The sequence below is a fragment of the Ictalurus punctatus genome, chromosome 10 (genome assembly GCF_001660625.3).
Source record: "Ictalurus punctatus breed USDA103 chromosome 10, Coco_2.0, whole genome shotgun sequence".
Taxonomy (NCBI): Eukaryota; Metazoa; Chordata; class Actinopteri; order Siluriformes; family Ictaluridae; genus Ictalurus; species Ictalurus punctatus.
Genome location: NC_030425.2, coordinates 7,996,053 through 8,021,019, shown reverse-complemented (window position 1 = coordinate 8,021,019; position 24,967 = coordinate 7,996,053). Strand labels below are relative to the sequence as shown.

Sequence of the window (24,967 nt, the reverse complement as noted above, 5' to 3'; positions counted from 1 at the left end):
GGGAGGAGGCGCGCACTCACACATACACACACTCACAGTGAGTCTTTTTCTCTTCTGCCCTTTTCCAGCTTCACTTTTTATCGGAATGTACACTCGATAGACTGTATCTTCTCATTATTCCCGGATATCCTGAAGGATTTCTGATCCGGTTAGGTGAGGTGAGTGTCCATTTTTCTTAAAACTCTGCGTCCTCCTTGGAGTACTCACAGGCAGGGTGATGGAGAAAAGATTCTCATTAGAACCACTAGCTTTGCATTCCTGTAAGCCTTCTTGTGTGTGTGTGCTTGTGAGGGGGGGAGAAAGGACAAAATTTTAAGCTTTGCGTTATGAGCTTGCAAAACTCAGAGTAAACATTCTGTATGTATAACACAATTCTCTTTATTTTTGAGCATGATATAGATTTATTCTAGGGTTTATAAACTCTGTAGAACTCCACTGGATTGTAACAGCAAAATGCAAAGACGGTTTTTTTGCTCAGATCAAGATGTTCAAATAAAGTGCATTCCCCATCATTTCTCATGTAGTTTCCATTACTAAACCAGTGTGTGATTTAGGAGGATTTGGGTTGCGTCATCAGCCTTGCTCATATAAACAAGCCATAATGTACATGAGTAAAGTTGGTTTATTGTGCAAAGAATGTGTTAACTTTTTTTCTTCCAGATGAGATGGTTAAGCCACGGCTCTTTGATCGTTTAACTTCACCCTTGACACCAGTATTGCGACTTAATCTCCCGTGACTACAGTCTGAGTCAGACCGTACAGTTTTAATAGTTTTAATTCTAATTGTTTAATGCATTTTAATTTAATTCCCATCCTGTTTAGTACCAATTGAGTGCATTTGAGGCCCGATTTGCACTGTTGCACTTCAGTGGTTTCATAAAGGGGACAGTGGGGTGAGCTGAGGCAGTTTTTACTTGAGGTGTCTTTAAAGTCAGGGCATGACAGTAATGTCTCCAAGTAAAATATGTACATACATTTCAGGATGTGTTGCATCCCTGTGAATAATCACTTCGGATCTAAAATAAACTCTTTTCAAAATATGAGTTTCCCAAAAAAGTGGTCTCTTGGTTCAACTTGCCCCCAATGAGGGGTAAGTTGAGTCAGGGGAGAGGATATGTTGAGCCACATGGGGGTACATTGTGAAATTGATTATGTTGAAGTGAACATTTTCACGTTACAACTTACGTTTACAACTTTAAAAGCCAATATATGATTATCCTGTATTGTCATCTTTTTATTTATCCTTTATTGATCCATAGCAGTTCACATTGAGATTTAGGTAACAAGTTAAAGCTATAATCTCTAAATAAATGCACAATTTGTTGTTTTTGTTTTGTTTTGTTTTTTTACTAGTGTAACTATTATTAACAATAGTCATTTTGTGGGTGCTTCTCTATGCTAGCCACAAGGTGATGGTGGACATTTCCTGGGGAAATAATTATTTATATTCCAGATTTCTATAAATGCACACTTAGACTAACCTGCTTTTCCCTCTCTGATCCAGCTTGCAGGGACATCAATGTCATTTCGTCATGTTCAGCACATTTCATGACACTTGAAACGTTGAAATATTGCAGCTAGATTTTTTTATATGGTCTGCAAGCTCGGTCTCAGTTTCTTTATTAAAGACTTGATTGGCATGTCCTGTTATCTTATACCCGGTTCTCCTGGTTGTTTCAATTCCATATTTGCTTTAAAGTCACCCTGTCAATCCTCATGTCACTTACCTCTTGACATATGGACCTCCCATTCTGTACCTCTCACACTGCTCTGCTCCTCTACAAGAGGAGGTGAAGCCCTGTCGATCTTCCATTTGTAGAAGGTGGCACAATGGTTTTTGGTCTAAAATTCAAAATGTCACATCATTTCCCTGATAAATTGAGCTAACTTCATACTAATAGCATGGTCTCGTATTGTAACTTCCTAAAGCATTACTGCATGTGTGAGATTTTCTCAAACTTGGTTATAATTGTTCAGACACAAAAATCATGACTCCTTGAACAGAACAAAAATCACAATGAACAGAAAAATAGGTTTGCTTGTTTTGTTTAACATAAATGTGCTCACCATTTACTGTATTCTATGGGCCTCTCTCCATCACTGGGTGAGTAAAATGGATGACTCTTCACAAATGTGTAGTCACATGACCAATTTTGTCTATGGCTGCCTAGAAATAAGGGGTGGCTCAACTTCCCCACAGGTTCAAATCACCTCGCTCTCCCACTACAGCCTATAAATCCACTAAACCTAAGCCTTCTTAAACCAAATAGAAATAATATTTTAAAATTGTACTTAAAGCTGTGAGTTTCATTTGTATAAATATTAAGTGAATTCCGGACGGCTTCCTACATTGTACAAAGAAATTGATTGTAAATTGTGCAGTAATTTACTGGCAGCAGGGTTGCAGTAACTTGCTGTAAAAAATCTGCAGTAAACAACTTTAAAACATATTTACAGTAAACTACTGTAACATCATACGCAGTAAAAAAAAATATCACATGTAATCTTGAACATTTGCTCATTTGACTGATGCTTTTTAAACAAAGAAGCAACTTACAATTAATGGAGGACACAACTGAACTGAAGGTTAAGGGTTTTGCTTGAGGACCCAACCATGGTAGTTTGGCAGTGGTGGTATTTGAACCTACAACTTTCTGATCTGTAGCTCAAAATCCACCATAACTACCGCAACTGCATTCTTTTAGCGTGACTTAATTCAATGGTAGAAGTGGTTGGTTGAGGTGGTTGTCTTGGTTCAGTGGTTAAGGTTTTGAGGTACACTTTAGAAGGTGGTTTGTTCAAATCCCAGCACTGCTAAGCCCCTTAAATTTTAGTTCAGTTATAAGTGTTTGTTTTAAAAGCCAACCATCATCCAAATAAACAACTGTACTGGATTATATGCTATTTTATACCGTGTAAGATATTACAGTATTTTTCTGTAAATATGTTTTACAGTTGTTTTATTACAGTGTACTTTCATACCAGTGCACTATATGTGAAGGGATGCCTTCTACACCCTATATAGTGAACTGTATGTTGACACATTGGCAAAATGATTTAACACAAAGGGTTAGCCATGATACAGCACCCCTGGAGCAGTTAAGAGTTAAACGTCTTGCTTGAGGGCCCTATAGATGCAGCTTGGGATCCAACACATCCATTAATGAAATCACCTATTTTTTTTTATCTCTTGCCAGAGACTGATATCAAGTGATTACATGCAGTCAAAATGGCCACCCACATGTTTTGTATGAGCTCACAAGACAGAAGCTAGTGAATCCAGAGGTCAAAGTTCACCTAGTTTGGTGCAAAGCAAAACTAACCACTGCTAGAAGTAGTCTTTTGTGTATCTTTTACTCGTTAGTTAATTTTATTTTTGTTTAGTGGCTCTCGCATTGCTAGATCAAGAGGTCAGATATTGTAAACGCTACTGTTAGAAGATAGAATCAAATATTTTGGCACCTCTGTTTGGGTTGGAGGTTGCAGGTTTTGCATGTGTTACATTAATAATACCAGTGTTTTATAAGACACTTTGTGAATGTTATACATTTGTCAAGGGTTGTCATCATTTTGCAGTTTAAACGGTATAACTGCATCCTCTGTCCCTTATTGAACAAAGTTGTATACGGTCAAATCTGATTGCAAAACAAGCATACACAAATTCCACTGACAGTTTCATTATGATCATATCAGGATACTGAAAGACTGGAAGTCAAAGTAGTGTTGCATTTTAAAAACTGTATCAAAAAATACACTCGATGATACTTTTATTTAATGACATTGAAATGCATTAGTTAACAATGAAAAGGAAGGGAGCAAATGTTGTACAGATTTTAATATTAAATCAGCTGCTTCCACACACACACACACACACACACACAAAGTCATATTTCTAAGACACTGCGAGTATTGCAGTATCTTTTTTGCAATACTGAATTACCCAGAATATCTCAGAAATGTGACATAATTTCTCACAATATCAATATTGTCACGTATCGTGACGGAGTGGAGATAGGACGGATGCAAGTGCAGTATGAACAGTTGTTTATTTTAAAAGAGAGACAGACAGACACATCAGAAACGTGATCCATAAACGTAATCCACAACAGGCGAAGGTCAGGCGATGGGCAAACAGGCACACACAGGGTTAAACATGAATCGAGGTCGTGGTCACGGGAAACCGGGTCGATAAACAAAACGAGAAACATGAACTATGACGAGGAACTGGGAGCGGTTAACTGACGACGACGACTACTACTACTACTACTACTACTACTACTACTACTACTACTACTACTACTACTACTACTACTACTACTACTACTACAATAATCTTCCACGTTGTGTGCTGGGAGGCGCGCGGTATATATGCGGACATGATCAGCGTCTAAACCGCTATCAGCTGAGAGCAATACAGACCCACGTGAAATCCCAGCCAATGACAGAACAGGGAGGAGACATGACAGAAACATAAACAAAACACACGTGTCCAGATGTCACTACTGTCAACAATGGAAAAGCAGGTGCTCGCGCATTCGCGCTTAGAGCACGCTGCTTCAAGGGGGAATCCTGACAAATATTATATCATCATATTGCCCAGTCCTGTGTGATCAAGCTCTGGTCTGCTCAGAGTACATGTACAGTAAAACTGAGCATAAGATTTAAACCATATGAAAATGTTTGACTTGCAGTTAAGTAATCAGAATCAATATTGTCAAAAATTATATCAACTACACTAATTAGAGTAGCTAGTAAAAAATTAAGTTTATAACTGCAATTGCAAACTTAAGCATGGCTAATGGAGCTTGGTTTCAATACATGATTTGTAAATGTGAATTAGAATGTGCAGACATGGAACATAATTATTAGCTCATCAGTGCTTTAACTGAGTAATAGATACAATTACTGTACATACAAGATGCACTGTGAACCTTTGACATGTATTGTATATATTCTGTGTATTTATTATCCTGCACTCGTTATGTATTTGCACGTTACGTAGTCTTGCGTACTGTTATGTGCTGCACCATGTTCCTGGAGAAACGACATTTCATTCCAGTGTATTCAAGCTACATAGAGGAATGACAATAAAAACCCTCTTGAATTAACCATTCAAATGTTAATCTTCATAAAGTCCTCATTAACAAATCCATACATTTTAAATTTACATACTGGCTAAATTCTCCCACCTTCTAGGGATATGGTCTACCGTGACCCTGTCCAGCATAAAGTGGTTACTGAAAGAGAGCCATATACTAATTACCTCTCTTGAATTAGCAAAAATTTTCATTGAAAAAAAGTTGTTATTTGACAGATATGCGCCATTCTAAGGGATTTTTGCCAACTGCTGTCCGACATTTTCACGTCACTACCGAAACAGTGTCTGTTTTGGCTCAGACTTCACTACATGTTTTGGTTGTGGCTGTTTTGGTAGTGACCATTTTAGATACTTTTGAGCCTAGCTCAAAGAAGGTAATCAGCACATGGTTAGCTAGCACAGTTCTGAACATGTGTACACACATAAAAACTCAATTTTGTGGAATAACATCCAAAAAAGTTTACTTAATTGCTGAAAAAAGGTGCTTGGTAATGACGTTCCTTAAAGTTTCCTTAAAGAATTTCAGACTTTTGAACACATTTATCTCAAAGTAATGGGACCTATTTCCTGATCAAAAATGTAGGGATGTGGTTAAAATCAGTCTCAGTAAATGAACTAAAACATACACTGTTTTGGTATTGATATAAAAATGCGGGACACATTTTTTTTACATAAAGTTTCATGATTTACAAAGAAAATATAACTTTTTTTAACTTCACTTTAAAAAAAAATCAAAAAGATGTTTTTAAAAACAACAATGGAATAAAATACACAAATTATTTCAATATCATGTTCATAAGTTGAATTTTAGTGGTTAGGTTTCGGGACAGCCACCTCCCAATTGAAAGTACCCAATAAATGAAGATTTTATATATATTAAGCTTACTGATATTTTAAACATTATTATGGGTTTCAATAGATATTATAAGAAGGATATTAGTATACTTAAATGCTTTTTAAATGTGTTGTTTGGTTGTGGGACAGCAGTTTGCACCAATTCTGTAGCATGGCCAATATAAGCCTTATATCTAGAATTATTATTACACCTAGTGGTCAAGAATGGGAACTACAATAAGATCTAACAGGCCCATTGGGGCAGGAATGCTCGCTCTATGCATATTTTGTTTTGTTTATGAGTGGGGGTTGGGCAGTGGACACTATTTCCTCTTCTGTGTTCAGCTCACACACTGTGCCAATGGTGACGACAACCCCACCTGTTGTATCATGCATAGTGGTTTTCTTTTTTCTTTTCTTTTTTTTTTTATCTTTTTAAAAATAATTCTTTTATTCACTCTTTATTTCAGTATGAACACTGCCATCATTTTAGTGCATAATTTTCAGCTCTTTCCCTGATTAGAGATGATGTCCCTGCTGAAAAAAACAATAGAAACACTTGTAGAATTTGTAATGGTTTTAATGGAAACTGTAATGGTCCCTGTGGGTCTCTACTGGTTATGTATTGTCAGTTGCAGTTGGTAGCATGTTATCTCTAGTGGATACCATTAAGGATCAATAATGGTAATGGTTTTAATGGTTAGCTGATGGTTTGTAATGGTATTTGTAATGGAAAACATTAGAATTTCTGCTATGGCATCTATTGCTTTTTCCTAAGCAGGGGAGATTAGCAAGTATAATCTACACTGTTATCCAGCTACCTACTGTATGTAAGTAGGTTGGTAATTTGTCTTTGGAGTGCAATTTTCAGCAACCAGAGACCATCATACTTATTCCATGCTTTTAAAATGATTGCTTATAACATCTGATTTCAATAAAGTCGAAATAAATTGCAAATCTGAAAAATAAAATTCACAAATGAGGCTAATTAAACACTAAGGTGACAGATTTGTGTCAGAGATGTTCATGTCTGACTAAGGGCAGACTACATCCTTGTCTTTGAGGGTATTTGCATCAGCATCTGATATGTAGTTGCTGTCTGTCTGTCAGGAAATCTTACTGGCAGATGGAATTCGGTACTTTAGATTGAGTGATTTTGCTGTCCCACTCTGAAAGGATCATATTGAAGGCAGGGCTGAAGTTAACAGACATGATCTTCACAGGTGTTCCAGGTGTGTTGAGATGGTCAGTGAAATGTACAGTAGGTATATATACATCTTCGACCTACGTGTCGGGTCTGTAGGTCAACTGCAGGGGTCAAGGAGGTCTTTGGTGGTGTTTCTGAGGTATCCCAAAATGCATCATACAAAGGCCTTCATTACTATGAATGTTAGGGTAACTGTTCTATCATCATTATTCAGGCCTTTGATCTTAAACTTCTCAGGAACCAGGACGATGTGTTATTCCACCCCCAGCAGTTTGAAAATATTCAGCTGGCTGGCTTCATATGCCTTGGAAGAAGCACATGATAGCCGTGTGATGGGGAGAGCTGCCTGATGGGTAAAAATCGGCCAATAAATTAGGGAGAAAATGGTGAAAAAAATAGAAGTGGTTCATCTGGTCACATAGGTTAGGGACATTTAGGTTAGAGACAAATGTTCAAGTGTTTATTGTGTTGTTGTAATATATTGAAGGCCTCTACAGACAGATGAGAAGTCTCTAGCACTCTATGCTTATCTGAGTGCCTCCTTCTGGCTGATCTGATTTTTTTTTGCTTTGGTGTTTGGCTTCTTTGTAGAAGAACAGGTTTATGTTGCCAGTTCTGAAGGCTGTCTCCTGTCTTTAACAGGAAAGCACAAACCAAACCAAGTATGGTTTGGATGCATTCATACCTGCATATTGTCATGCTTATAACCCCATTCATGTTTATAAATCTATAGAATATAATACAATATAAACCTGATTCCCAAGACACATGAAACAATCAGGTATAAATGTGTACATTCCTGACCAGACTTACTATGTAGTATCTCTGGCTGCTAACTAAATACATTTATTTATGCCATTTATTAACAATAATAATAATAATTTAAAAAAAAAGGATAGTCAGTCCTTGTGAAATAACTGACACATCAGACTTAAAAAAATCAAGCTGATCTCATAACTCTTTTACCTTGTATCTCCATAAGAAAAAAGATTATCTTATATTAATCAAATGTAAGTCTTATTTATACTGAATAATTATCAAAACAGGTTCAGCATTTGTACAAATCTTTCAAAAGTCAAATGTTTTTAAAAGAGCATTTTACCTTCCCCTATTTAGGTACTGTTTTGTAGGTACAACAGTTTATTACAATAGAAATGAATATAGGCTAACAGCACTAGTCTGAAAAGGAGAACTCCAGTGCAGGCAAGAGAAAATAACTGACCACTAACTTCTTGAGGACTTGAGGAATAATTTGTCAGGCAACTACTCATCACTATGAGGAACTGTAGCAACTGTGAACTTTACGATGACATAGAGTAAAGTTTTCTTACTCTTAATTAATTTGATTAATAATGAGTGACCTTAATTAGGTTTACGATATGGTACAGAAAAGCTCTTTCCATGAGGAAATTTGACGACAAAAGAGGGCCCATATTGTGGTGATTTCAAAGGTGTTTCATTTTTAAAGGTGTTTAAAATTGGTATAACTACAGGATCACTTACCATGTGTTTTCCTTCAGGAATGTGGAAAAGGAGGATGATGCTGTTTAAAGCGATTATCCTGTGCTTACTGTACATGGCATCGGTCGGCCAGGCGCTGGACTGTCACAGTGAGTGCTGCCCACTTGACTGATCACTCAATTGCTTCACTGGTTGATATATTTAGTGTGTAACAGCAAATTATACAGTTGACCATGAAATACATTTTTAATGGTAACTCACAGTCTTTCAGTTATTAATGATTATTTTTCTGTCCTTGAATTTGCTCTAACTGTGTGTAATATACTATTTAATACATTTGCATAAATATGCAGTTAAAATACAGTTCAAATCATTTGAAGTTTTATATATATATATATATATATATATATATATATATATATATATATATATATATATATATATATATATATATATATATATGAGCTATAATGTAATATTAATATATTACAAATAACTACAACATTGTAAGTTTGTAGTAAATTAATAAATAGTTTTTATAATATATGCTGGTGATATTGTATGATATTAATATTGCTTGTACAATATTATGCTGTAATACTTTGTTTTATTTATTTTATTTATTCTTTCACAGTGCTTTCGTATTCATAATTGAGGTTCTGTATGTTTTATATTCTCCAGAAATAGAAGAATGCCCCATAGACCTGTACTTCGTTATCGATACATCAGAGACCATAGCTCTGCAGGAACCTCCACCAGGTAGCCTGGTTGACAGTGTCACAAATTTCACTAAGAAATTTGTTGAAAAGCTGGAAGACGTAGAGTACAAGGGCAAGGTGAAGATTAGTTGGTCTGTGGGTGGACTCCACTTCTCCATGACCCAACAGATCATTAGCAAACTCACCAACAAGGCTGAGTTCGTCAACAAATTAAAGCAGGTCCGCTACTTAGGCAAGGGCACCTACATCGATTGCGCCATCAAGAAAATGACTGAGGAGATTACGAGCAAAAGTATTGATACTACCAGCCAGAACAAGACACAGCGCTTTGCAGTCATCATCACAGACGGCCATGTGACTGGGAGCCCCTGTGAAGGCATCAAGGTGGCAGCAGAGCAGGCTCGGGACAAAGGCATTAAGATATTTTCCATCGCATCATCCAACAGCCTGGAGGAAATAGGCCTTAGAGAAATTGCTAATTCTCCTGTTGGGGTTTACCGCAGCAACTACATGGCCGTCGATCTCTCCAAAGGACGACCTGAAATTTTAACAGACCATATTGACCGCATTTACAACACCATGGTAACGTCTCACTCCATACCTTGGCTTTGAATGTTCTTCTCTGTCAAACTGAGTTGAACTTAGTTTGCTCACCTTTAGCACGTTGTTTGCTCTTTGAGAGCGAGTTTATGTGAGTGACTAGTTTTAATCTGACTCCTTTTTGTTTTTCTGCAGCTACATCAAGCTTATCAAGAGGTAAGATCCCTTGAGTCATTTCTCTTGTAATATACCAAAACCACCATAAGCTCTCCGTTAGTAACGGATTGTTATACAAATGCATGAATAGAGAATCAAAGCCCTATTTTACCTTTAATTGTGTCTTTCTGACAGTGCTACAGTGTGAAATGCCTGCACACACCTGGACCTCCAGGTCCAGTTGGTCCCAGGGGACAGAAAGTGAGTTGGGGACATCATCAAATTCACTACATTTAATCACAGATGCTGTTATGTAATTTTTTTTTTTTTTAATGTTGTGCACTCTCACCCTTTAATGCTGATTACAGGGTGCCAAAGGAGACAGCGGATCTACGGGTCTCAAAGGTGAAAGAGGTCACCCTGTGAGTACAAACTATTGCGTTTGAGCCACATATTCTCACATAAACCATAATAATATTGTCTCTTTAAATGTCAAACTATAGGTATTTCAACAGAGTCTTAAACCAACACCTTGCAGAACAGATAGTATAAGAGTGCTGTTTGTGTACAGCAGATATGTTCACCAGTCACTTTTTTTGCAAGTCTGAGTGAAGTGAATGCTTCAGTTTCAGTTAACACTAAAGTCATTAGGTACACACTGTACAAGGTAGAGCATTTCTCAAGTTTAATTTTAAAACCTGTACACACTAAATCTAAGAAAATAAGTAATGAACAAAGGTATTACAGCTTTAAAACATGTTTGTATCCAGCATATTTTGATCAAATACAACTATTCACCTGTACCCTGGTCAAAACATCCCAAATAAAGGCAGGGCTAAACTTAAACATCTAAATAATATATCTATGCATAATTTAACATTGCTTACCATTAATTATACTTTATTCACTATACCAATCTATACATATATCAGTAATATATAATATCAATAAGACTTGGCTATTAACAAAGCTGTTTTGATATTGTGGGTGTTGCTTTAGGTTAGGCATTTGGGACACACTTTGTTTTGGAGGAGCCATACCAAACCTTACAACACTGCAAGCTTCACATTAAGTGTTGCTGCATGTTATTTAATTTATTTAAGTTATTTAATGTTATTTAGTGGGTATTGATGCCCCAATTACATTTTATCATTTTTAAATAATTCATTTATTTATTTGTAAATTAGTGTAAATCCTAAATGGGTAGTAATGTGAATAAGTAGGGTAGCTATTAGTTTTACTACATTTACCTGTAGCAAGTCAGCTACTTTGCAAATAAAGTTTTTGTTTCAGTTTATCGACCCCGCCCCCCATGACACTGGCCTTAGAAAGAAAGAAATGGTTGGATTCCGGAAAATTAATACAAATGATGTTATGATGTGTGTGTGTGTGTGTGTATATATATATATATATATATATATATATATATATATATATATATATATATATATATATATATATATATATATATATATATATATATATATATATATATATATATATATATATATATATATATATATATATTTATATTGAAGTAAAGTTGTATTAGTAAACAGAAATGTACAAATGTATTAAACAATTTAAATTAATTCAATTAAGAAAAATATTGGACAAAATAAAATAATTAATTGGCACACAGAAAATTATTCACATCCCATTTCATGTGTAGTTGTGCTACATTTTGTGTAGACTGTTGTGTTGTGTTTTATGGTTATCCATGTATTGCCATAGATTCAGTAGTTTATTTGGAAAGGTGATAAACAAGCCTTTAGTATTTACTTGTAAATGTAATATACTACTAATTACTAATTTTGCTCATGTTAGATTTTTGAATTGCATTCAATTCGGTGAGGAACATATTCTAACTTATAGAAGAGTTTGGGACATGGGACACATCTGTCTTTACTTGGGACTTGTAAACTTGATCGTTTACCTCTGGGATTATAATAAAACCTTGAGGAATCAGGACTGCCAGGTGAGATTTATAATGGGCATGAACCTACAGCGCTGTGATACGATGTTTCATTTTATTCTGTGTTTATTTACAGGGTGATCCTGGTATTGAAGGTCCTATTGGTTACCCTGGATCAAAAGTAAGTGTTTTATAATATGCATTCATCGTTTTTCAGTGACGATTCCAGATATTATATGTGTCTGACCATTTTTTTCTGTTTTCACCTTCTCTTGTTTTAGGGAGACCGTGGTTCCAAAGGTGAAAAGGTAGGATTTTTTATGTTTTATATGGCATATAAAAATAACTACAGGAATTAAATACTTAATGCAAATACATGCAAATATTTAATAAATTATTTTGATTTTTTTCTATTATAGGGAGAACTTGGCTCACAAGGAAGGAAGGTAAGGTCATACATTATTCAGCCTTTGTAGCTCATACATTTAATACAGATAAAACACTCAAATTATTAAGTTCTAGCACTTTCAAGTAATACCATGTTATTTGATCTCTCCTGTTGTATTAGGGAGTTGCAGGGGTGCCAGGACGCAATGGCACTGATGGTCAGAAGGTGAGAGTGGTAGATTGAAATGGATTCAATTTAATATTTAAAAAATAATCATTTTAATTGAGTCATCAATAAAAAAAAACAAACATAATAATTTTTGCAGGGCAAAATTGGCCGCATTGGGGCTCCTGGTTGTAAAGGTGAACCAGGTGACAAGGTATGTGTGTGATGTGCCTTATGGAAACAAAAACCTGACAGATACACAGTATAATTACTGTGTTATTATAGTTGTTTACCCTATTAACAGGGTCCTAATGGTTATCCTGGAGATGCAGGAGACAGTGGTCCAAAGGGAGCTTCTGGAGAGAAGGTATTAGATTCATTTGACATTTTTTAAAAAAATGAAGTTTTTGTATTTTTACTGTGCAATGAACTGAAATCCCCTTTGCTTCTAGGGAGATCCAGGTCGGCCTGGGAGAACAGGGCCACCTGGCCTACCAGGAGATCCTGGACCCAAGGTACATTAAATAAGTTAAAGAGAAAAATCAATTCATTAATTAATGCATACTACTACTACTACTACTACTACTACTAATAATAATAATAATAATAATAATAATAATAATAACAATAATCACACTTCCTGCAGGGTGAGAGAGGTAGTCCAGGCACGCCAGGAATCCCTGGGCAGAAGGGCCCTAAAGTTAGTATTTGCATATTTATTTTCCTGCTATTTTATTTATATTAAGATATGTTCCTACTTATAACACTTTCATTTTGTTTTCCAGGGGACAGCTGGAGGCCCTGGCCCTAAAGGTGACCCTGTAAGTAAAAAGCTGTATTGCCACCTCTCTCTATCCACAATGATGTGGACATACAAGTCTGAAAGCTGACCGTTTCTTTTTCTTGATAGGGAAGAAGAGGAGACTATGGACCAAAGGGAGCTCAAGGACCAGATGGGGCAGCTGGAGAAAAGGTAGGTGCTGTTTAGCATGGTTTAGCCATGTGTATTATGGAAATTATATTATCTCGGCAACCGATTCCACTGAAACAGAGCAGTAAGAAACTCATAAGTGAGAAATGGATATGTGTTTCAGGGTGAACCAGGTCCTGAAGGTCCAAGAGGGTCTCCAGGTGATGTTGGCAATAAAGGAACCAAGGTAATTATTATAATTACAAGGATTTTATTATTATTATTATTATTACAAGTATTCTTAATCAATTCAGAGCTAAAGGTTATATTTTATGAATGTGTTTAGGGAGATCCAGGACTTCCAGGACCAAGAGGTCCACCAGGACTAACAGGAGAGCCAGGAAGAAATGTAAGACCACAACACAATCTACTGTGTAACTCTGCAGTGAGAATGTGAATGTGAACAGCTCCAAAAATGTAAAATAATAATAATAATAATGATAGTTTTAGTCATATTATTCCTGTTGGAATCAGAAAGGAGTAAGTGTTACAAAACAACTTTTCTGGTTTTGGATTTTGTATTACATTTTATCGGTATTGAATTTTGGGCTTTATATTGGAGGAGCTGATCTTAAAATATTAAGAAATCTTAAATGGTCTTTCTTTGTGTTAGGGGAGCCGCGGTGACCCTGGTGATGCTGGCCCAAGAGGCGAACCAGGACCCCCAGGACCAATCGTACGTCCAACATTCCAATAAATCAAAAAAAAATAAATCCTCCCATATACACAAACAACATGAAGTGCTTTGTACAGCATTTAGATCCTGTAAAAAAAATTGACCAGGCAGAAAAAGACAATTTGCTGAAGGGCAAAGGAAAATGGGATATGAAAGGCACGCATATGTCTTGGGTCGCGGTTACATTAATTTCTACATGAATTTGTAGGAAAAAATTGCCTCGTTGTTTTTTACTGCTGTTTGATGCACATCTGTAAACATTAAAAAAGAAATACCAACCAAATAATAATGTAATATGTAACGCACATGGACTGGACAGCAGATTATGCTAACTCTGTGCTAACATTTATGCTATATTACAGTTAAATATCACTTCATCCACTACATATTTTATTATTTATGCTATTATTATATCATTTGTACACATAAGAATGAATGAAATGCAGTTTGTTACTGATATTAATTATTCATGGAGTATCATTAAAAATACAGAGTTTTTGGCGCTTTTTTGCCATGTGTTTATCTGTGTATCTAAAACAATACACATCTTATCTCAATATATGATAGTTAATCTTGTGCATGAAGGACATTTATAGCAGTTGACTATTATTTGTTATTATGTAAAGAGATTTCTATTATTTAAATATATATATATTCTGAAGAGTGAGATGGCATCAGTGCTGAATTGTGTTCAGGTCTGGGTTTGTTTTTAAATACACTGTATAAAAGTGTGAATATTTAAGTGTTATATCATCATAGACTGAGGTTCTACTGATCATGGTAAACCCCCTTTTGTGTTCTGTTGTTTTCTGAATTAACATGCTTAGTTTACTTTTGCTAATTTGCTAGCTGTGCCTAGTTTGTTTCTATCGCTATCATCTGACTGTTTTAAGTGCATGTTACTGTATCTAATACCACAGGGTGACAGTGGCAGACAAGGATTCAGCTACCCTGGACCAAGAGGACCAACGGTACTGTAACTCCTATTTAGTTCAGTATGTAGAATTTATATTACTTTATATGAAGTCATTCCTGCAACTTGTTAATATCTTCTGCAGGGTGACCTAGGAGATAAAGGTAGACCTGGAACTCGGGGAAGCAGAGGAGACTGCGGTCCAAAGGGAGCGCCAGGACAGAAAGGAGTACCAGGAGAGCCCGTGAGCAAACCTTCATCTACTAGATTTATTTTCCTCTACTGTTCAGATCATCAGAAATGTCCATGAATGGGGGATTGGTAGTTACTGTGTATATGAAGAATAAGGATGTTCTTTATGTTCATTGTTTTAGGGAGAGACTGGATCTCACGGTGAGCCTGGACCAAGGGGGCCTCCAGGAGACCCAGGTCGAGATGTAAGTAGATCCTCTGGACAATACTGAGATATGGCTATAGATAATACACTATAGTACTATAAACAGAAATTATACAGGCATAATACCCTCACTGTCTACTTTATTAGGAACACATGTACACCTGCATATTCATGCAATCATCCAATCATATGCCAGCATTGATCCTGTGTCCACTGTAGCCTCAGATCCCTGTTCATGACTAACGGGAGTGGAACCCGATGTGGTCTTCACTGTTGTAGACCGTCTGCCTCACTGTTCAATATATTGCACATCTGAGATGCTTTTCTGCTCCTACCGGTTGTAAAGAGTGATTATTTGAGTTCCTGTAGCAGTGTCAGCTCGAACCAGTCTGGCCAATCATCTCTGACCTCCCTCATTAACAAGACTTGCAGAACTGCTACTTATTGGATGTTTTGTTTGTTTGTTTGTTTGTTTTGACACCATTCTGTGAAATGAATGTGCATGAAAATCTCACGTGATCAGCAAGTATCTGAAATACTCAAACCAGTCTGTCTGGCACCGACAACCATGCCATGATTCCATTGTTGTCCAAGAGTGAGGTCACTATTTTCCCCATTCTGATGGTTGACGTGAACATTAACTGAAGCTCTTGGCCTGTATCTGCATGATTTTATACTCTGCACTGCTGCCATATGATAAGCTGATTAGATCATTACATTAATGTTTTCCTAATAAAGTGGTTAGTGAGTGCATTCTAATGAGACTATGATCAACATCATAGGATGCTAAATATCCACTGCAAACCTTACCAGGATAAAGCATTTACCGAAGAAGAAAAAGGAAGAATAAAAGAAAGTCAAATATGAGGTCATTTAAAGACGTTTTTGGCTTTGTGCTTAGATCTCAACCTTCTTTTTGACAGGGGGATCGTGGTCCAGAGGGAGACCCAGGCCTTACAGTAAGTACAGTCCTAGAATCTTTATTATCCAGGATTTATCTTGCGATCGGTTTTGTTTAGTAATTTGGATATTTTACATCTCCTCAGGATTGTGATGTCATGAGCTATATCAGAGAGACCTGTGGGTGTTGTGGTAAGTGACTTTTCCTGTGTCAGTCTAATTGAAATAAAGTCCATAGAAACTATTTTGACTTTCGGCTACTGTACTTACTCTTTCCCGCGCTCTTCTCTTGGCTGTTTCAGATTGTGAGAAGAGATGTGGAGCACTGGATATTGTATTTGTGATTGACAGCTCTGAGAGTGTGGGACTAACAAACTTCACCCTGGAGAAGAACTTTGTAATCAGCACCATCAACAGATTGGGCTCAATAGCTAAGGACCCTGACTCAGAGATAGGCAGGCGCAATTTACAACTACACCTAACAGCATAATCAAAAGAAGTATATGAAGGTTATATACTGTAGGTGAATGAAGGTATATGAAGGTGTGTGTGCTCTGTCATTAAGGCTGCCAACGTTGTGCCGTCTTTTTTTTTGCAGGAACACGTGTTGGTGTGGTCCAGTACAGTCACAGCGGTACGTTCCAGGCCATCCAGCTAAACGACTCCAAGATCGATTCCCTTTCTGCTTTCAAAGATGCTGTGAAGAATCTGGAGTGGATTGCTGGTGGCACATGGACTCCATCTGCCCTGAAATTTGCCTATGACAACCTGATTCGTGATAGTCGACGTTCCAAGGCTAACGTGACTGTGGTGGTGATCACAGATGGTCGCTTTGATCCCCGGGATCAAGACTCACTGCTAAGTTACCTCTGCACGAATAAGAGCATTGATGTAAATGCCATTGGTGTTGGAGACATGTTTGAAAAGGAAGAGGAATCTGAGAGTTTGAAGTCTATTGCCTGTGACAAGCAAGACAGGGTGATGGGCATGAAGCGGTTTGCTGACCTGGTGGCCGAAGAATTCATTGACAGGATTGAGACTGTTCTCTGTCCAAGTAAGTTGTCCATCTGCATACATGCACCCTCATCTCCATTAAATGTGGATATACAGTATATAACTATCTCTTTATTGTTTCAGACCCGGTGATTGTCTGCCCTGACCTTCCATGCAAATCTGGTAAGATTCTTTGAATTTTTACAGGGTCCCTGGAAATACTCTGCTGTCTGTCATTTCTAAAAGTATGAAATTCATGAAGATTAATTTAAATTAAATTTGTCAAGGGCTTGGGTATAATTATTGAGTGGTAATGCAACCCCCTCCATCTAAAGGGGGAAATAATCTTAGAAATTATATAAGAGGAAATAATACTGATATAAGGAGAAAAAATAAACTAATAAAGACTAATGAGAACATACTTCAAGACGCTCAATATCCTGTGATCAGTGTAAATATCAATGTAAATATCAATGTAAATCTCGAATATTTAAAATATTTCTGAGGCTCAAAATAATAAATCAGTTGCGCAAATAGCCATTATACCAGTATTAATACCCATAACATTAATTAATGGCTTTTAAATAAACATAAAATTCTTTATAAAATTTGCACCTTTGCTAAAAGTTTAAATAATTTAACCAGTCAGTCCAAGCATAGTTTGCACTGTGCTCTGTGAGCGGAGCCAGTCGCTTGGAGACTCCTAAAACTATTGTCTCGCTGCTCACTTGCAGATGTGTCATCTGAATGGAATGGGTACCCCATACATGGATTCTTTGCAGAGGAAGGGACAAACAGCGTTGTCCCAACTACTATCCCAAACGTCTCAAACTTACTCGACTCTCTGCAGGAGGTCAAGACCCCCGATGCCTACACCAGGGCTGTAGCCACAATGGCCTACACAGCCCAGAGAGCCAAGTTTGCCATCGGGCCAGAGAAACAGCAGTGGACTAATTTGTTCATTGACTCTTTCAGAGTTGTCTATGGCGATATCCTGGGTGACCCTAACAAAGCCTTGGGGTTGTGTTAGGCAATGCCAGCTCATTATTTGGCCAAACTGGGCTGTCAGAAAGTGGCAATGGCTTTATATTTGTGGTGGTGAAAGCTGGTTGCTCTTGGCCTCGCTGTAAGATTATGTGAAAAGAAAATGAAATTGTAATGACTAAAAACATCTCAAGCTTGCTGAACTAACATTGAGACCGCTCTATTCAGGGCTAAAATTTGAATACTAATGCACAATGGCCAGTTAGGTGATCAGTAGTAAGCATGATAATGACCTAACCATGACTTCTTCTTTTTTTAACTTAGAGGAAACTTTATGATTTTTAAGACGGAAGCCTCTTTCACCTGACCTCAGTGCCTGCTGCTTTTTGAAATACTTTTACAGTTAATTTTTATATACTTGAACAAGGCTAAGAGATCAAATTAAGGCACCCTGACCGACTGTAAAGACCTTTTCATGCCTGCACAACGTAATGTTATTATTCTGGCCTAAGCTGCTGAAACCTTCAGGATATAGGAGGCATTCTGGTTCTGCAGAGGGATATATTCGGCAGTTTTGAATAATCAGCTGAGATATCACAGTGAAAACCAAATCTCATGCTATGTGTAAATATTGCATTTTGAGTAAAACCACACCACGATTTTCTGATAAAGTTTTGCACTTTGCACAATACCGATGGGCCTTATTTCCTCTATGGCCTGTACATAGTTATAGAATACATGTTTTGCTTTCATGATTGAATACATAACCTCACTGCCATATCCATCATTTTAAATTGCTGTGGAGTACATCGTAGGAATAAAAAATTTTTAAAGCCCCTCTAGTAAAAAACTAAATATATATATAATATTATTATTATTGCATGACAAATAACGCATGAACCTGGACAATTTGCACCAGAAATAACCCAGCAGCTCTGACTTCAGATAAATCATTTCAACTGTAGGGAGATTAGGCGGGAAAAAATATCCCGTGAGGTTAACAATTTAAAGAACATGGGGAATAATTTCTGTTTGTGACTGTGGTTAAAGTTTGTTATGCCTGAAAGTTGATGCAAATAATGGCTATTACTGTATGTAATACAATAGAAATGTGCAATTAGAAAAAGAGCTCTAAGACTGCAAGAACATATTAAATAAACTTATATTGCAAACAAATGAAGTTTTTAATTTAAGTTATTTCAACAGTACTTATAATTCTGTAGTGAAGGATCTAATGCAGTCTGTTAGCAGTATTTTGACAATGCAGGGTTTTCATGCTATTTTAGAGTCAAGTTCACCCTCAGAGGACAATTTGTCATGGTGTGTAGTATTGGGGACATGGTGGTTTAGTGGTTAGGACATTTGTCTCGCACCTCTGGGTTCAAATCCCACCTCTGCCCTGTGTGTGTGGAGTTTGCATGTTCTCCCTGTGCTCCAAGCGTATCCTTCTGGTACTCCAGTTTCCTCCCCATGCTTGTACGAAGGACATATCCTCCCCCAGTGGAAATACATGCGTTGTAGGCTGATTGTCATTTCCAAATTGTCCATAGTGTGTGATTGTACCCTGTGATGGACTGGCACCCACTCCGGGTTGTCCCCCACCTTGTCACTGGGATAGGCTCCAGGCTCCCACCGCAACCCTGTGTAGGATAAGCGGTATGTAAAATGGATGGATGGTATGTAGTATTCTGTTGCACAGGATTGCGTCACTTACTGTTTCCATTTTAACAGAATTCATGATATTATGTTGTTTTCCTTTTTTCACCCATCAGAGTAATGAAAGCTACAATACTCAGCGTGCAAAATGCCAATACGTATTCAACTACTGGGAATCCCTACTGATCAACTAATCCAGATCTCTGAGTGAGACACATCACTCTGCATTCTCCCTCTGACATGCATTCCCTAAAATAAATAACAGCGGTATTGTGATAACATTGTAATATCCTGGAAGAAATTTTTACACTTCACTAATCAGTGTCCATAAAACAACGTAGCATCAAAAGAAAAGATGCTGAACAAAAGGGTCGTTCTTTCTGAATTTAGTACAAAATGGAAAGCAGAGAGGGAACAAAAGGAGCCAAAGTGAGCTAGGAGAACTAGATAATGTCCGTTAGCAAATGCTTGCCTTGACCCATGTGACTACTAGTACCATGACTAGTAAGGTCGTTAACACAAGGTAAATGTAACAGTGCTAGCTCACATCATGGTAGCTACTTGTGTTGTTTTTGAAATGCTTGCCTCCTGTTGCTTTTCTCACTGGTGCAGTTCTTCTTCAGTGAATTCTGGCTTGAATATGTATAGCTGGATGTCAACCACTTTACAAAGCAAAGTGATTGCTTATTAGCCATAGCCAGCTGGCTATCTCCTGAACATACCATTCCACCATTTCCCACTCTCATATAAATATCCACCATAACCACTGGAGTCTTTCAAATTTTGCATCCACCTGCAAGATATGTAATCAGGAGGGGTTTTCCCAGGTACTGAAACTAGGAAATCTCACTACAGAACCTGCCGTGTCATCGCTGTTAGACGCAAGTCGGCATGGTTACAAGAGATGTATCAAAGGTTACATCTTTGATTTTGGCTGGATTGTCCCTGTAAGGCAGCAAAGACAGATATTTTTATGAGTTGTGCATCTGTGATCAATATTTTTGTATTTCTCTCCCACAGAGCCAGCAGTGGCCAGTTGTGTTCAGCGCCCTGTTGATCTTGTGTTCTTGCTGGATGGTTCTGAACGCATGGGATCGGATAACTTTCAGAGCGTCCGTACGTTTGTGGAGAACGTGGCTCACCGCCTGACCTTGGCTCAGAATGCCAGGGACAAAAATAACGCCCGTCTGGCTCTAGTACAGTATGGCGGTGAAAACCGTCAGGATGTGGTCTTCAGACTTACACACAATTTCACCGTCATCTCTGATGGCCTTGCGAAAATGCAGTACATGGATGCGTCTTCCAACGTGGGCGATGCCATTATCTATGCCATTAACAACATCATGCAGAGTGGAAACACCCGCTTGGCTCGTAGCAACGCTGAAATCTCCTTTGTCTTTATCACTGATGGAATCACCGAAAAGAAGAATCTAGAAGAAGGCATAAGCTCCATGCGCCGGGCAGAGGGTGTACCCACTGTGATCGCCCTGGGCAGAGATGAAGCTCTTGACAAGGAAGTGCTGACAAAGCTCGCTCTTGGAGACCAGACAGCTATTTTCAGAGGAAAAGATTACTCTCAGCTGTCCAAACCCAGCTTCTTTGAACGTTTCATTCGGTGGGTCTGCTGAGGGAGATGGGGTGTCTTAAGTTCATACTAATGTAAGGGGGGAATTGGTGTATTATTGGAGTTAGCTTGGTCATTAGGGTCATTATCTGAATTTGCAGTATGTATCTTTCATGTATGGTCTTAAATTAGATTTTATAAAACCGACTGACTCTTCAGGTTCAATAGAAAAAAAATATCTGTGGGTTACACCCTCATTATCATGCTCACTCCATATTGTACCAATGGATTTGGGAGAAGGTACAACAAGATACTATACTCAAGTTAAATGACCAACACTTTAAAAAATTTACTGACTGATTTCTTTTGGTACATTTCTGTATTTTTTAACCGAGTTACCTGTATTGTTTTTTTATACACACTAAGGTGCTAAACTAGAGCAAGACTGGAGTTTTACCTGTATATGACATTTCCATGAGATGGTACATATCAGCAGAAACCATTCAGGGTTTAATGAAGCCTGATTTTATCTCAGTGTCAATCCTAGTCAGGTTTAATGTCAGGCTTCATGATTCAAATAAATAAATAAATAAAGTCCCAAGTTTATCATCATGGTTTTACTTAATTAACACAGGGAACCAGTCACACAACAGCTTCTTCTATGAATCACAGACAAACAAAAAAAAAAAATCAGTAATTAATCAGAGTTCACTTCTGCTTGGATACATGCTTAAGAGTTGGCAATGCGTTTCAAGTTAAACTTTCATATTAAATGATTATTAAAAGGTATGTTTATGTACTTAGTTATAAACAACAGAATGAGCACAACTGATAAGTTGTTTTCTTATACACTCTAATTAGATGTAGTCACAAAATTTTCTAATTCCATGAAGCTGAAATCAGTATTTTCAAATGGATGAAATCCATTACTTTTTGTCAACTTCATTGTTAGTACAATAAATCGGGTTGTGGTCAATTGAATTTATGTCACCGTGTTTGTTTTTATTATTAACATACACAACATAAGATGATGAACTGTTCACCAAGTCATGTTTTTGAGAAACAGCATAAATTTGCACTGTTAAACCGGATTCGTTCATTCCACTCAAAAAATTTGAGGAAACTAATTACCTCAAAATTTTTAAGTTGATAAATCAATTTCTTTAAGCCAAATACACTTAAATATAACAAAAAATGTAACTGAAACTTGTTATAGTTAAATGTCTTTGGCTTAAAGAAATTGATTTATCAACTTAATAATTGAGGTAATTAGTTTCCTCAAATTTTTTGCGTGTGTGTGGGGGGCACTTTATTCTGCATGATTGTTGAGATCACACACAATCACACACACAAAGAACCCAATTTACAGTCTTAGCTTACAACATATTGAATTTCATGCTGAATTTATTACTGCCGAGCTGCTCCTGTTGTTTTTTATATTTCACGAAAAATTGGGTTTGTCTCTTAGTCTAGAAACTGCTACTTACTTACTACCATACTAAACTATATACAGTATGTACACATGGTATGTTACCACATGGTATGAAAGCATCAAAAGTTGTCAAGCACCCATAAAAAACAAATAAAATCTCCTGTTTCACAGTAATGTTGTTTAATATAGCTTTGTTCTTTCGAAAATACAACAGTTTGTGACTATTTTCCATCATCGTTTGTCTTTTATTGTGAACATAATGGATCCTGCAACTAATTCCAGTGAAATCAATATCCATGTGATTGAAAGAAATTCAGGCACCTTTCATTCAAACTAGTTAACTTAGCCTTAATGTGAGCTTAAAGATAACATTAGACTGTCAAAACAACTCACTTTGTGTTAAACTTGATGTTAAGTCAGTTGGTGTAATGGATTTTCTACCAAAATACTAAATCACATAAAAATCAAATCAATAAAGCAGAGAGTGTTAGTACTAAGAGGAAAATGGTGTTGAAAGCAAGCATATACAAAGCAATATAGAAGAGACAGAACAGTGGCAGCAACGTGCGTTGATACAGGAATATTGTACCAGTGTTTGCGGATCACAGAGAGGAGAAGCCAAGCCAACAGCAGAAAACCAGGGGTTTGCATGAAACTGTAATAATTACACAATAATTACACTAAAATCTATCGGACATTAAATTGTTTTCTAGAAAGCACACAATTCCTCCTTCCCCAATACCAATATTAATTAAAATAGGAGAAAAGAAAAAGAAATAGGCAGCAGTTTATAAACGTTTAGGAGTGATAAAGCCACAGAGCACTGTGAAAGTAGCGAGTTAACCACCCTTACACTGCTTACACCATTACTAACAAAACCAAGAGAGGAAAAACACACAGCAGGGTATGACAAGGCTACAGCCCAGAGACGTAGATACATGCAGCACATCACTGACAGTTGTGTAAGGTGATTACACATCTGAGTGAAATATCCCCTAGGTTTTGTGTGCATTTGGGTTTATATTTTCCAGCTGGCGTCGTTGACATCCTTAACACACCCGCCCCCCAATAGTACAAATGAAAGTGCAGTAGCTAATATTGAATCAGGGTACATTAGGTCCAAGGTATGATGTGAATAAAATGCATCCATAAACAACAAAGTGGGTGAAAATCATTTATCATCAAATCATTAACATCATTATCATTATCGTTAAAATCATTATCATCATGTTGCTCCCATTTCAGAAAACTAGAAGGCCAGCAGTGGCAGCTCACCCACAGGGGCAATAGGGCAGATCTCCACCAAATACACTCTTTATTAGGATCAGCCAATCATGTAGCAGCAGTGCAATGCAAACAAAAAAATATCTTACAAATACAGGTCAAGAGTGGGGGAAAATGTGATCTTAGTGACTTCAACCAGGGCATCGTTGTTGGTGCCAGACAGGCTGGTTTGAGGGTTTTTGGGGGATTTATGCATAGAATGGTACAAAAAAACAAAACAAAATATATATTCAGTGAGCAGTAGTTCTGTTGAAAAGAGAGGTCTGGATAGTTGAAGATTGGAAACCATGACAAGGTCTTTTTCACCTGATCACACCAGGAGCAATGGAGCAGTCAGGGCATTTAATGCCACCCATCTTTTAGTGGTTATAATTACGTATAAACACCATACACACTTTAAATCTCATTGGTGGTCTGCTTTTTTGCATTTTATTTACTTAGGAAAAAGGACATTAGTCAGAATGTCACGAAATAAACCTAATGGACGTTAGGATGGACGCAAGGGCAGATAAGAGCTTTTATTTAAAGAGAGGCAGGCAGACAAATCCAGATCATCAGAAGATAGTACATCAAAGAACAGGCAATGGGTCAGGCGATTGGCCAACAGTCATAAGCGACGCAAGACCAGAAACAAGAACAAAACCAGAATCAAGAACGAGATCAAAACAAGACCACAAGAACCGATAACAAACGCTTGGTATACAGAAAACTCACG

At 37.2% G+C, this 24,967-nt stretch overlaps 1 protein-coding gene across 2 annotated transcripts; it reads left to right on the top strand.

The window, feature by feature from the left end:
* col6a2 (collagen, type VI, alpha 2) lies at positions 1-23,142 on the top strand. 2 transcript variants are annotated; one of them, XM_053683148.1, is made up of 28 exons: positions 1-158; positions 8,660-8,749; positions 9,282-9,901; positions 10,055-10,075; positions 10,211-10,276; positions 10,384-10,437; positions 12,067-12,111; positions 12,212-12,238; positions 12,350-12,376; positions 12,499-12,543; positions 12,644-12,697; positions 12,788-12,850; positions 12,936-12,998; positions 13,130-13,183; positions 13,269-13,304; positions 13,394-13,456; positions 13,578-13,640; positions 13,740-13,802; positions 14,067-14,129; positions 15,050-15,100; positions 15,188-15,286; positions 15,417-15,479; positions 16,363-16,398; positions 16,486-16,531; positions 16,642-16,794; positions 16,938-17,393; positions 17,477-17,515; positions 18,067-19,492. In XM_053683148.1, exons 2-28 carry the CDS (start codon positions 8,662-8,664, stop codon positions 18,360-18,362), a joined length of 2,754 nt encoding a protein of 917 aa, XP_053539123.1. In that variant the 5' UTR covers positions 1-158; positions 8,660-8,661; the 3' UTR covers positions 18,363-19,492. The 2 variants fall into 2 exon arrangements, with proteins under 2 accessions (XP_053539123.1, XP_017333750.2); XM_017478261.3 differs by lacking the exon at positions 18,067-19,492 and adding an exon at positions 20,993-23,142 and having other exon boundaries at positions 2-158.
* Positions 23,143-24,967: the final 1,825 nt, after the last annotated feature.

Excerpts from the sequence above, each read along its gene's own strand:
- col6a2 (XM_017478261.3), top strand. The coding sequence starts at position 8,662 with ATGTGGAAAAGGAGGATGATGCTGTTTAAAGCGATTATCCTGTGCTTA. Across the intron at positions 13,457-13,577 it reads ATGGGGCAGCTGGAGAAAAG|GGTGAACCAGGTCCTGAAGG; the intron begins GTAGGTGCTGTT and ends TATGTGTTTCAG. Across the intron at positions 14,130-15,049 it reads CAGGACCCCCAGGACCAATC|GGTGACAGTGGCAGACAAGG; the intron begins GTACGTCCAACA and ends CTAATACCACAG.